Here is a 14,272-nt window from a genome sequence, read left to right as displayed (position 1 = left end):
CAAAATCATCCAGGCATCCCCTGGGCAACGTTCTTGCAGATGGCCAATTCTCTCACACCATAAGCGACTTGCAGTTTCTCAAGTCACTCCTGACACAACAAAAAAAAAATCAGCCCAAGGTTTTTTGTTTTGTTTTGTTTTAAATAACTCTTACAGTAATGACAAAATATGACAGACCTTGAGATGGGATCAGAAATTACATGCTTTATAGCATGTTCCAGTGTGCTAGTCCAAAAAGCTAGATTTGTGTTGTCCTGGCCTAGGAGGAGAAGTTATTTATTTATTATATTTCTACCCTGCCTTTCTCGAACCCGAAGGTGATTCAACATAAGCAGCTATTCAATGCCATTAAAATAATGTAAAAATTACAACAAACATTTAAACAGAATTATAAAATACATACATTAAAAATTTTAAAAACATATAAAACCACTTCCTTCCCTATTAGCCTTGTTGTCCAAAATCATAGTCTAAGGCATTCCAGTTCTGTGTTTATATATTGCACTAGGTTCCCAAAGGCTTGCTCGAAAAGCCATGTTGTCACTTTTTTTGCAGAAGGTCAGGAGGGAAGGGACTAATCTAATATCCCTGGGGAGGGAGTTCCACAGCCGAGGGGCCTCCACTGAGAAGGCCCTGTCTCTTGTCCCCACCATTTGTGCCGCCGAAGAAGTCGGGAACAAGAGCAGGGCCTCCCCAGACGATCTTGTGTTTCTCAACCTGGGGATCGGGACCCCTAGAGGGGTCATGAGGGGTTATCAGAGGGGTCACCAAAGACCATCAGAAAACACAGCATTTTCTGTTGGTCATGGGGGTTCTGTGTGCCAACTTTGGTTCAATTCCATCATTGTGGAGTTCAGAATGCTCTTTGATTGTAGGTGAACTATAAATCCCAGCAACTACAACTCCCAAATGTCAACTCTATTTTCCCCAAACTCCACCAGAATTCACATTTGCACATATTGAGTATTCATGCCAAGTTTGGTCCAGATCCATCATTGTTTTGAGTCCACAATGCTCTTGGGATGTAGATGAACTACAACTCCAAAACTCAAGGTCACTGCCACCAAACCTTCCAGTATTTTCTGTTGGTTGTGGTAGTTCTGTGTCCCAAGTTTGGTTCAATTCAATCATTGGTGGAGTTCAGAATGCTCTTTGATTGTAGGTGAACTATAAATGCCAGAAACTACAACTCCCAAAAGACAAAATCAATCCTCCCCAACCCCACCAGTATTCAAGTGTGGGTGCATCAGGTATTTGTGCCAAATTTGGTCCAGTGAATGAAAATACATCCTGCATATCAGATATTTATGTGACGATTCATAACAATAGCAAGATTACAGTTGTGAAGTGGTAATGAAAACAATGTTATGGTTGGGGGGTCACCACAACATGAGAAACTGTATTAAGGCGTCACGGCATTAGAAAGGTTAAGAAACATTGTCCTAGATGGTTCATAGGGAGATATACATTCGGACACATAAGCTGGGCTGGAACCAAGAAGGTAGAAGAAGAAGAGGAACTTATCCTTAAAACTTACTGTGCATGAGAAAAGTTAACTCTGCAAAATTATGGAAATCCCACACCACAATTGTGGTTTAAAATAAATCAATTTCTGGAGTTTCTGGAAGCTATGATTTGGCAACTGCTCAAATGACATATGGCCAACATTCTGTGAGGGGTGAGGGGAAGAAATCCTCCTCAAAGGAATCCATGGTGTCTCTGAGTGTTTCATCCACAGTCTGTACTTGCTCAGACTGTAAATCCAGCTCCAAAACAGAGCTAAAGAATGGGTATTAGTACTCACTGGAACTGCTTGTTTGGTTACGATGTATCTGTCGACTTTCTCCTGTTCCATCGGCATAGGCAAGACGCGTGTACCAGATTGGGAGTGTTGTCTCTTTCACCTTTTCCACATAGTCGTGAGAAACAAGAGCCTAGTTATCTTTCTTCGATTAAAGGTAATTTCTCCTTGTGAGTTATAGAGAAGACCTAAGATTCCACGGTAATTTGGAGAGTTGTTCACAGAGTTGTTACAACTGCTTGTAGCAGTTGAGTTACAGGCCACTGTTGGTAATACTTACAACAATAAAACAATAAAATGCTGCAGTAAAACAGTATTTTCTTTGAGCAGCTGCCCAGTTTAAAGATTGCAAACCCTGCGAAGGAACAGCAAATATACAAGTTGCCCATCAACTTGTATAGAACCTGGAAAGCAAGCTCAGCAGGGATATACGCCTGCTATACGTCTGCGAGACATAGACTATCTAGAGACGTCACATGCAACTCCTTGAACGATTCCATCAGTGTTGCCTCCGAAAAAGTCTGCAAATCTCTTGGGAAGACAAGCGGACAAATGCCAACATGCTGGAAGAAGCAAAGACCACTGGCATTGGGTCCTCCACCATCAACTCCGCTGGACCAACCACGTTGTCCAGATGCCCGACCACCGTCTCCCAAAGCAGTTGCTCTACTCCGAACTCAAGAACGGAAAACGGAATGTTGGTGGGCAGGAAAAGAGATTTAAAGATGGGTTCAAAGCCAGCCTTAAAAACTCTGGCATAGACACTGAGAACTGGGAAGCCCTGGCCCTTGAGCGCTCCAGCTGGAGGTCAGCTGTGACCAGCAATGCTGTAGAATTCAAAGAGGCACGAATGGAGGGTGAAAGAGAGAAATATGCCAAGAGGAAGGCACGTCAAGCCAACCCTGACTGAAACCGTCTTCCACCTGGAAACCAATGCCCTCACTGTGGGAGACGATTCAGATCAAGAATAGGGCTCCACAGTCACCTACGGATCCATCACCAGTACACTGATCTTGGAGGACAATCCTACTTGGACAATGAGGGATCGCCTAAGTAAGTAAGTAAGTAAGGTTAGTCCTCTCCTTCTGTGTGCCTATTTTACAGCACAGTCCATATTCAGAAGGGTAAGTTGCTGGTGGGTCTACTGTAATGGCCTTCATGGAGTTTAAGGGACTATTTTGCAACTTTCTAGAATGGACACAGCTAACTTGGATGGACTGGATCACTGCCTGGGAGAGTAAATGGAATGGTTGCCAGAGCTTTGGGAGCAAAAATATCTTAAATACCCTGGACAAGACATCTATGCTGTGCATTCATTTTCAGTTCCTCCCAACAAATTTTACACTTGTTCACATGGTTTAAGGGTGTCTCGATCACCCACTCCCTTCGCTGTTTGGCATGTGACTTATGGGCTGTCCGCATAGCTCTCAACGTTGCAGCTCTTCAGCTGTGCTTCCCCTTTGCTGGGAGCACTTCAGGAGGGAACAGCAAACCTCTTGTCTGGCAAAAGGGCAAGCCTATTGGGACACAACCTTCAAGAATTCCTGCGGCACCCTAACAACCAAAGAGTGTGCCATAATCCCTTAGTCTTCTGCCATAATTATTATTTTCATTTTACAGGGTCTCTAAACTGTTTCTTAGCCTCTGGTCTCCATTCACCATGATCTGGGAGAATCTATTTGTGGAATGTCTTCTAATCACAGCCAATGGTGAGTAGAGGGATTTGAGCAGTTGTCAGGATATAATAAGGAGTGTATGCTCTATTACCAGTGTATGTTTAGGTAGGCATTAGAGGCTTGCAATAATCAAGTTTCTAGTCCTTCTGTTATGTTAATGGCTCTGTAATTAAAATGCTAAAAAGGCATAGATTGTTGTTACAAAGAAGTCTGAGCAAGTTGGAGATCCCTACACTACAGAGCTATGAAAGGAACTCTTGATACAGGGATTTGAAGATGACAGCCACCAAGACTTGGAGACATTAGTTTTAGCCTGAATTCCCCTAAAGTTTGGAGAATGTTATTTTTGAACTAGAGTTCCCAGAACTTATGAGCATAGCTGGGGCATTCTGGGGATGTAGTCTGAAGTTCTTCTGACTACTTCTGATTCATCCTTTTGATAACTTTGTGATAGTTTAACAAGGTCTTTAGCCTTTGCTGCCAAATAGCGTTAGTGCCTTAGGTCAAGGTTTCCCCTGACATTAAGTCTAGTTGTATCCGACTCTGGAGGTTGGTGCTCATCTCTAAGCCAATGAGCCAGCATTGTCCATAGACACCTCCAAGGTCATGTGGCCAGAATGACTGCATGGAGTGTGATCACCTTCCCGCTGGATCTACTGACATTTGCATGTTTTTGAACTGCTAGGTTGGCAGAAGCTGGGGCTAGCCGCAGGAGCTCACCCGCTAACCTTTCAGTCAGCAAGTTCAGCAGCTTAGTGGTTTAACCCACTGCGCCACTGGGGGTTTGGAAAGGTTAGTGTCTTACCAAACTTCAACTCCCATTATTCTATAATATTGAGCCATGGTGGTTAAAGTGGTGTCAAACTGCATTCATTCTATAGTGTAAAGCCACCCAAGACAGTTTTTTTCCCCCAGTATGATTACAGGAATACAATTTAAACCCATTTTCTGATGTCTTGCAGCACTGTTCAGCTGTGGGGAAATGCTGAATAATGGGAGCAAAGCCAAGACAGACCAACAACTAAACTCCTTGCTGCTTCTTTCCAACCATCCTTTCACCTCTCCTCCACACAGTAAGGTAGAAGCTTCCTCCACACCGTTTATTCATGGAATTGCACAACCGGCTGACCAAGAAGCATATTCAATGCAGAAAGAAAAAGCGATAACAGCCAAACCAATGCCATCATCATCCAACCAAACTATAGACCACACACAGGCAAAAGCAACGATCAATCCCATGAGGATAAGTGCAAAATCAACTGGTCAGCATACAGTATACACAGTGGTAAAAACTACAGTTGTTGCCAGGGGATCAGGAAGGCAAACTGAGCCATTTTGGGATCAGATCAGAAGTCATACAGACAATAGGAAAACATTAGCTACTGAGATGACAACTCTGCAGACTGACTCTCCAAAAACTCAGAAGACTGCAACTCTTATCCGACCGGCGAATACAAATAAGACGGTGTCTGAAACAGGTCACATCCACATCGCACAACCAGCAACTAAAGGAACAAGTGGTGCTGCCCACAAGAACATAGCATCCGTTGTTTCCACTGCTCCAAAGCCTACAACTCCAGTTGGGCCAACTCCTGCTCCTAAGCTCTCTCCAGCTGCAACTGGGACGTATCGGGTTCCTAATGGAACTGCAGCTTGCATCAAAGCATTGATGGGCTTGACCCTGATTGCTAAAAACAGAAATGCAGTAAGTTATGCTTTTTACCAGCCTTCCCTTGCTTCTAAATGACATTGCTTGTTCCAAAGCAGAAATGTGCCGTGAGGCAGAAACCTGCCATAGCTATTATATGTCAAGTAACATATACCTAAGTGATGTTAGATCTTGTCATTCTTGTTGCTGTTGTTTAGATAATGAAATGATCTATCAGTCTTTGCTGGAATTAACGTCCTTGCTTAATTCCTCTTTCACAGAACCATATGGAATATTTCAACATCGATCCAAATGCCACACAAACAACTGGAATATGTGGAGCTTTGCTATCAGTACTGAAAATTTCTTTCCAAGGTGGTTTCATTAGCTTTACCTTTCGCAAGGTAAGGATATTATGTGGGGTTTCCAAGGAAATATTTAAAATCCTATCTAAATAAAGTCGTTGGATTAACATTTTGCTTTGGCTTCATCTGTGAGACCTGTGATCCATGGAAGGGTCCCCGGCCCACAGCTGTATATATCACTTTCTGCATGACAACAGGCTACAGATATGACTCTTAGTGACAGGATTTGAGTGGTTAAAATGGAGGGGCAATTAAGGCCCCATCTACACTGCCAAAGAATGCAGTTTGAAATGTGATATACAGTAGAGCCTCACTTATCCAACCTTTGCTCATCCAATGTTCCTTATTATCCAACACAGTCTGCCTCCCACCCGGATCCACAACTGTTTCAATACATTGCGATGTTTTGATGCTAAATTAGTAAATACAGTATGTACTACATAAAGTCACCATGTATTGATCTGCTTTTTCTCTTAATTTGTTGTAAAACATGATATTTTGCTGCTTAATTTGTAAAATCATAATGTAATTTGACATTTAATAGGCTTTTCCTTAATCCCTTCTTATTATCCAACATTTTCGCTTCTCCAACATTCTGCCGGCCCATTTATGTTGTATAAGCGAGACTCTACTGTACTCACAACAAATACACAATTCTGAACAAGGGCCAAGCAAAGTGGCACATGATAGCGGCTGTGTACATTTCCTCAAGAAATGGGAGATAAAATGTACGTAGCAGAAGCAGGTATTATGTAGAAAGGACCCTTGACTCGCTTTCCATGATGGCCACGCTATCCAACACCTTGATTTTCAAATAAAGACTCAAGTTTCACATGTTTACTTTGGTTATTTGTTCTTACTCTTAAAAGAACAGTAGTATTTAACTGAAATAAGATCCTGAGTTAACTCTTGTGCAGTTGAGAGTCATATAAAGTGGCTGCAGAGGAGACGCGGAAGTAAAATTTTGAGTTTGCTAAGCCTTCCTCTCATGCTTCAAGAACAAAGCAGGTATTGGGATGATAAAGTCAATGCCCAACTGCCATATTAAATAATAATAATAATAACAATAACAACAACAACAACACAACACGATATAATAATAATAATAATAATAATAATAATAATAATGACACGATATGAGGATTTAAAGATCGAACTGCAAAAACTCTGACACAAACCAGTAAAGGTGGTCCCAGTGGTGATCGGCACACTGGGTGCAGTGCCTAAAGACCTTGGCTTGCACTTAAACACAATCAGTGCTGACAAGATTACCACCTGCCAGCTGCAAAAGGCCATCCTACTGGGATTTGCATGCATTATTTGTCGATACATCACACAGTCCTAGTCACTTGGGAAGTGTCCAATGTGTGATCCGATACAACAGCCAGCAGAGTGATCTTGTTTCCTGTGGACTCATCTTGTTGTGTTTCAAATAATAATAATAATAATAATAATAATAATAATAATAATAATAAATCACGCAGTCCTAGACGCTTGGGAAGTGTTCGACTTGTGATTTTGTGATACGAAATCCAGCATACAGATCTCATTTGCTGTGACATACTGTGCTTTTGTGTCAATAATAATAATAATAATAATAATAATAATATACTTTATTTATACTCTGCTTTATCTCCCTGAGGGGATTCAGGGCAGATTACAGAACACATATATGGCAAACATTCAATGCCGTTATACAATGAGCAAGGACAGACAATACATAAACAGAAGTAAAGGCTTTTATGTACTCTTTGAAATATATGCGTATGTTTGCCTGTCGGAATCTCAGGGGCTTGATGCATATTCATTAGATGCAACCTAATTAGACACAGTATCTCCTCATTGGCTTTCAGTTGAGTAAAGGAAAGTTATACAACAAAATAATTATTTAATGAAGGGTGGCTTAATTATGATTTCCACACTATACAGTTACAGCAGTTTGGTCCAGGTTTATCAGTCATTATCCCTTCCATCCTTCTAGCTATAAAGCCCACTATTCCATCAAATGCATCCATGGCATTTAAAGTGGGATCAAATTAAAGGTTGAGTATCCTTCATTTGAAATTCTTGGAGTTAAATGTTTTTCTAATATCGGGCATATTTTTTGATTTTAGATTACCTATATTTGCATGTATGTACCTGAAATATCTTCGAGATGGGACCCAATGACATTCATTTATGCTTCATATGTACCATATACATATAGCCTACAGGTTATTTTGCACACAATATTTTAATAATTGAGTTTGTATATACTGAACCATCACAAAGCAAAGATGTCACTCTCTTAGCCATTTCAGGTTTTAGAGAATGTTGAATTTCAGGTAATGTAATGCAACTTTTCATACATGGATTTGAGTATTCACAAGGGTCTAGTGCAGGGGTCCTCAAACTAAGGCCCGGGGGCCGGATACGGCCCTCCAAGGTTATTTACCTGGCCCTCGCTCAGGGTCAACCTACGTCTGAAACGACTTGAAAGCACACAACAACAACAACAATCCTATCTCATCAGCCAAAAGCAGGCCCACACTTCTCATTGAAATACTAATAAGTTTATATTTGTTAAAATTGTTCTTCATTTTAATTATTGTGTTGTTTTTAAGTGTTTTTTGCACTACAGATATGATATGTGCAATGTGCATAGGAATTCTTTCTTTTTTTTTCTTCAAATTATAATCTGGCCCTCCAACAGTTTGAGGCACTGTGACCTGGCCCTCTGTTTAAAAAGTTTGAGGATCCCTGGTCTAGTGGATACCAAGAGCTTGATGTAATTAGATATCTTTTTTTCTGTCTGTCTTTCTGACTTTTTATTTACAGACTGGAGAGGAATATTATGTCAGTTTGATTGAAGCCACTTTAACAGTACCTTCTGAAGGTAGGTGCCATCCTTTTTTAAAGTTTAAGAGCTGACTCAAGTTTTGTCACAGGCTTTCATGGCCAGAATCACTGGGTTGCTGTGTGTTTTTTGGGCTGAATGGCCATGTTCCAGAAGCATTCTCCCCTGATGTTTTACCCACAACTGTGGCAGGCATCCTCAGGCCTTGCAGGACACTATACAAAGAGGAACACTAAAAAAGCAGAGGAATTCCAGACAAGAATCAATGAGGTCCAGCTAACACCTCCCAACAAAGGATTCCCCCAGGCAGCCATCAGCCAGGACTAAAAACTCCAAGGCCCTTAAATACTAATCAAGGTGGCAAATTGCAACATTCACACATGCCTCTAGCAGACAAGAGTTCTTTCTCCCACCCTGGACATTCCATATATATATAAACCTCACTTACTTAGTTTCCAGCAGACCCTTCAACCTCTGAGAATGCCTGCCATAGATGTGGGCGAAACGACAGGAGAGAATGTTTCTGGAACATGGCCAAACAGCCCGAAAAATGCACAGCAACCCAGTGTCTCAAGCAGGGCTGGCCTGAGGTAATTTCCAAGTGTAAGCAAACAGTATTTTGACATGCCCCCCCCCCAAACCAATGAAAAATAAAAGGTAGACGGTAGAGGTGAATAAAAGAACTACCTTACAAACCAGAAGTTTACTTACAACATTATGTTCATATAGTTACATTACATAGAATTAACACAAATTAATTATTTTTTTTATTAAACTTAGCAACAATTTAAAGTGTTTGTTTGTTATTTTTGGTCTCAAGTTTATTCCTCAAAGTGCAAGTCTAATGGCACAGGAGATAGAGGAATAAGATCTTCTGGGGAGGCCCTGCTCTCGGCCCCGCCTTTTTCTCAAACATACTTGGCGGGGACGAGGGACAGGGCTTTCTGGGTGGTGGCCCCCCGCCTGTGGAATTTGCTCCCCAGGGAAATTAGGTCATCATCATCCCTCCTCACCTTTAGAAAAAAGGTTAAAATGTGGTTGTGGGACCAGGCCTTTGGGCAATCAGGTTAAAGGACAATTGATAATGTTGACTATGACATGGAAGAGGACTTGGATAAGTTAAGCGGAGTAATCATTATTATATGGCTAGCTAAACAGCCACGAGACTGGCAATAGCTAATCAGAGTGTAAGTATACTGTTTTAATCTTTATTTATGAATGTTCATGTTTTAATTGTTATATCTGTTATTTGTATTTTATGATGCAGCATTGAATTATTGCCAATTGGAAGCCGCCCTGAGTCCCCCCAGGGGTTGAGAAGGGCGGGGTAAAAATGTTTGAAATAAATAAATAAAATAATAATGGTATAGGACTGTAGATCAAGCTTGAGAGTGTTCAATCACGTGCCAACTTGGTTGTTAGCCAAGGAAACAAGCCCAACAGCAAAGCAATCTGACAGCTCTGTTTATTGTATGCTTCAGGTGTGCCGTATGTTGGAATGAAAAGTGATAAGCTTTTCTCCGTTCAAGTGGGGAATTGCTTTAAATGTACCAGCCCACAAACTTTGGACATGTCTGAGGATCTTCAGCTGCTGGTTGCTAATTCTCAGCTTCAAGCCTTCGATTATATTGGTGACACATTTGGGACAGGTCAGTATCACCATTGTGTCCAAATTAAGGATTTCCCTTGTGGGATGATAAGACTTGTAGTCCAGATGATCCTTCCAGCTCTGTTGTGAAAGTAAATGTGTCCATGCAGTAGCCAGTTGCAAAGAATTGCAAATGATTATACAATAACTTTAATTTTACCCATTGAGCAATTCAAACTGGATAAATGGCAACTCTATAAATGGCAGTTAGAAGGTTTGGGAATAGCTGTACTCTTCTGGGCAAATAACTTTTGTGAAAGCTTATGATATTTACGCCTTGAACATCTTGCCTTATTATCTCTATCTCAATTGCAGCGGAAATGTGTGCCCTCGACAGAAACAAGAAATTGATACCCATCACCGTGAGCCTCAGTCTTGTCGGATTATTTATCATCGTGCTTGTCACCTGCGTGATCTACAGAAGAAAACCAATCAGTGGATATGAGAGTATCTGAAAATCTGAACACTGATTTTACTACAGGATGTGGATAATACGAATTATGATGAATGGAAGATTCTGCTTGTTTGGCAACAGCTGTCACTGTTATAAGATATATTAATTATGTTGCATACCTGAAGTTGTTTCTGCACATGCATTTGAAAAATGAATGTATTTTGTCATTATTTCTACTGGTATCCTGCTTTTTGCTTAGTTCTCAACTGTTACTAATTTAAAATATCTTTAGCCTGTTAGAGCCTTAAGGACGCTTTTTTAAATTAATCAAAAATTCACTCCTATTTTATTGGGATTTTAAATAGCATATTTTCAATAAATATACTTTCAGAATTGGGGAATAGGAGTTATTATTTGCTATTAAGATGGCTTTGACGTATGGCAATTATATGAATGAGACACTTCCATCGAAAACTCAGGACCCTTTCAGACAGGCACTGTATCCCAGGATCTGATCCCAGGATTTCTGCTTTTAGCTGGATTATATGGTCCCTTCCACACAGCTGAATAAAATCCCAAATTGTAGAAGGTTTTCATGGCCGGAATCACTGGGTTGTTGTAGGTTTTTCGGGCTATATGGCCATGTTCTAGAGGCATTCTCTCCTGACGTTTATCTGTGGAATGACCAGGGTGGGACAAAGAACTCTTACCTAGCTCCAACAGACAAGAGTTCTTTGTCCCACCCTGGTCATTCCACAGATATATAAACCCATTTTCCTAGTTCCAACAGACCTCACTGCCTCTGAGGATGCTTGCCATAGATGCAGGCGAAACGTCAGGAGAGAATGCCTCTAGAACAGGGGTCCTCAAACTTTTTAAACAGAGGGCCAGGTCATAGTCCTTGAAACTGTTGGAGGGCCAGATTATAATTTGAAAAAAATATGAATTAATTCCTACGCACACTGTGCATATCTTATTTGTAGTGCAAATAAAACTTTAAAACAATACAATAATTAAAATGAATAACAATTTTAACAAATATAAACTTAGTATTTCAATGGGAAGTGTGGTCCTGCTTTTGGCTGATGAAATAGGGTTGTTGTTGTGTGCTTTTAAGTCATCTCAGACCTAGGTTGACCCTGAGCGAGGGCCGTATCTGGCCCCCGGGCCTTAGTTTGAGGACCCCTGCTCTAGAACATGGCCATATAGCCCGAAAAAACCTACAACAATCCAAAATCCCAAATTATCTGCTTTGAACTGGAATATAGGGCTATATCCCAGAATATCAAAGCAGAAAATCCCACAGTATCTGCTTTGAGCAAGGTTATCTGAGTCGACACTCAGATAATGTGGGATTTTCTGCTTTGATATTCTGGGATATAGGGCTGTGTGGAAGGGCCCCCAGATAACCCAGTTCAAAGCAGATATTGGGCCCTTCCACACAGCCCTATATCCCAGAATATCAAGGCAGAAAATCCCACATTACCTGAGTGAAAGGGCCCTGGGTTATATGAATGTGTGGAAGGGGCCTTATTTGACATTACATGTAAACCATGTGTCAAATGTGTCAAAATGTCACATTTTAAACCTCTGAATGATCAAGTGAAATTCTGGAGTAACAATTAGATAAAGACCATTATAATAATATCCAGTTGAAAATGTTGAATAATAGAGATGTAAGAGATTTAACAGAAATGTATTTTTAAAGTATATTATGAATTGGAGAGGGATAGAAGAGAAGAGGGAATGTTCAGAATGAACTTGTTGCAATAGAGATATAGTAATTATTATTATTTGAAACACAATAAAATTAGTACACAGCAAACAAAGTCACTATGCTGGCTATTGTATTGGATCACATGTCGGTCATTTCCCAAGTGTCTGGGACTGTGTGATGTACTGTGCATATCCCAGTAAGGTGTGCATATCCCAGTAAGGTGGCCTTTTGCAGATGACAGTTGGTAATTTTGTCAGCGCTGATTATGTTTAAGTGCAGGCCAAGGTCTTTAGGCACTGCACCCAGTGTGCCGATCACCTCTGGGACCCCCTTGACTGGCTTGTGCCAGAGTCTTTGCAGTTCGATCTTTAAATCCTCAAATCCAACAGCTTTTCCTGTTGTTTCTCTGCAATCCTGCTGTCACCTGGGATTGCGACATCGACGATCCATACTTTGTTTTTTAACACGATTGTGAGGTCAGGAGTATTATGCTACAAAACTCTGTCTGTTTGAATCCGAAAGTCGCAGAGGAGTTTGGCGTGTCCATTCTCTGTAACTCTTTCCGGCTTGTGATCCCACCAGTTCTTTGTTGCAGGCAGATGGTATTTTTGGCACAAGTTCCAATGAATCATCTGAGCAACGGTGTTATGCCTCTGCTTGTTGTCTGTCTGTGCAATCTTCTTGCAGCAGCTGAGGATGTGATCTATTGTTTCATCTGCTTCCTTGCAGAGTCTACACTTGGGAACTGTTGTCGACTTTTCAATTCTGGCTTTGATGGCATTGGTTCGAATTGCTTGTTCTTGGGCTGCCAGAATCAGGCCCTCTTTTGTCTCCTTTTTCAGAGTTCCATTTGTGAGCCACAGCCATGTTTTTTCTTTGTCAATTTGGCTCTCGATTTTTGCCAGAAACTATCCATGGAGAGCCTTCTTTTGCCAGTTTTCTCTTCTGCTCTGGATTGTGTTTTTACGGTTATTCCCTCTTTGTCTTTTGCACTTGAAGCAGTTTACTACTATTGACTTCCCTCAATGTTGGTTCTTGACTGCCTTTCACATGTTTCTTGATTGCCAGTGCATGTTTCTCTTCTTCTACCATTTGTTTCACTTGCAGAAGCCCTCTGTCTCCTGATTTTCTGTCAACATCACTACGCAGGTGTCATGAGTAGTTAATTCTCATCAGTTTTCTTGTTTTTCTATCCAGATCATCCAGCTCTGCTTGTGTCCAGTTCACAATCCCACCAGTGTATCTAATGATGGGGATGGCCCAGGTGTTGAGAGCCTTGATCGTATTTCTGCATTATTATTATTATTATTATTATTATTATTATTATTATTATTATTATTATTATTGTATAGGTAGCCTCAATTTAGTCATCTTTAATTCTAGTAATGGCTTTATTGGTTATTTATTGGTTATTTTGGCCATCCATAATTATCCACAGAACTCTCCTCTATGAGCTCATTACAAAGGAGTTGATGCTCTTCCTATCAGTTTTCTTTATTATCTAGCGTTTAATAAGGCTGCTTAGAAATTTTGATATAGAAAAATCACAAATATACACTTTCCCTAGCACTAATATACTTACCAAGCTTGCAAACTTTGTGTTTTGTTTGTTTGTTTGTTAAAAAATGCAATACAAATGTTTGGTTTGCTCCTGACACGATAAATAAGTGTGATAAATTGGTAAACACTTCCTTAAAACAGCCCTTTTCCCATATTTTTCTCTTGCTCCGTCTGAAATGGCACTTTCTATAATCAAAAAACACAAAAGGTTATTTTATAATCCAGAACTTTACCCATATGCACATTTAGGCCACTAGATCAGTTGATCAAATGAGTTTTATTTAAAGTGAAAACAAAACTGGAGAAATAAGTATTTTTGCAGGAAGCTATGGATAGCTGTGGCCAAAGTAAATGTAAGCTAAATGATGGATTGGTAGTTTTATTTAGCTTCTAATATGGTAGTATCTTGGTAAAATTATTCTATAATCTAATAGTAGATTGGTAGCTTCTAATAGTAGGCAAAAGTAAAGCAATGTCCTCCTTAACTATGAAGGCTGAGCTTGGTATTTCATGGTTCCTAATCAATTATTACATAACTCTGCAGCAGCGTCTTATGACTTCTCTCTGATTTCAGCATAAAAATTATATTACACAGTGTTTCCCTGATTTCATACGACTGGTAGTGCT

General features: G+C 40.4%; 1 protein-coding gene across 1 annotated transcript; it reads left to right on the top strand.

Annotated features, from left to right (window-relative positions):
• Positions 1 to 3,213: 3,213 nt before the first annotated feature.
• On the top strand, positions 3,214 to 10,804 carry LAMP3 (lysosomal associated membrane protein 3). Its single transcript, XM_060767439.2, has 6 exons — positions 3,214 to 3,510; positions 4,440 to 5,182; positions 5,407 to 5,529; positions 8,308 to 8,365; positions 9,808 to 9,975; positions 10,290 to 10,804. Exons 1-6 carry the CDS (start codon positions 3,462 to 3,464, stop codon positions 10,427 to 10,429), a joined length of 1,281 nt encoding a protein of 426 aa, XP_060623422.2. The 5' UTR covers positions 3,214 to 3,461; the 3' UTR covers positions 10,430 to 10,804.
• The last annotated feature ends 3,468 nt before the right edge of the window (positions 10,805 to 14,272 follow it).

The sequence above is a fragment of the Anolis sagrei genome, chromosome 3 (assembly GCF_037176765.1).
Source record: "Anolis sagrei isolate rAnoSag1 chromosome 3, rAnoSag1.mat, whole genome shotgun sequence".
Taxonomy (NCBI): domain Eukaryota; kingdom Metazoa; phylum Chordata; class Lepidosauria; order Squamata; family Dactyloidae; genus Anolis; species Anolis sagrei.
Note: the sequence above shows the minus strand (reverse complement) of the source record. Positions and strands in the feature narration are given on the sequence as shown.

Coding starts and splice junctions, on each gene's coding strand:
- LAMP3 (XM_060767439.2), top strand. CDS start 3,462: ATGATCTGGGAGAATCTATTTGTGGAATGTCTTCTAATCACAGCCAAT. Junction 5,183..5,406: donor TTGCTAAAAACAGAAATGCA/GTAAGTTATGCT, acceptor CCTCTTTCACAG/AACCATATGGAATATTTCAA. Junction 9,976..10,289: donor TGGTGACACATTTGGGACAG/GTCAGTATCACC, acceptor TCTCAATTGCAG/CGGAAATGTGTGCCCTCGAC.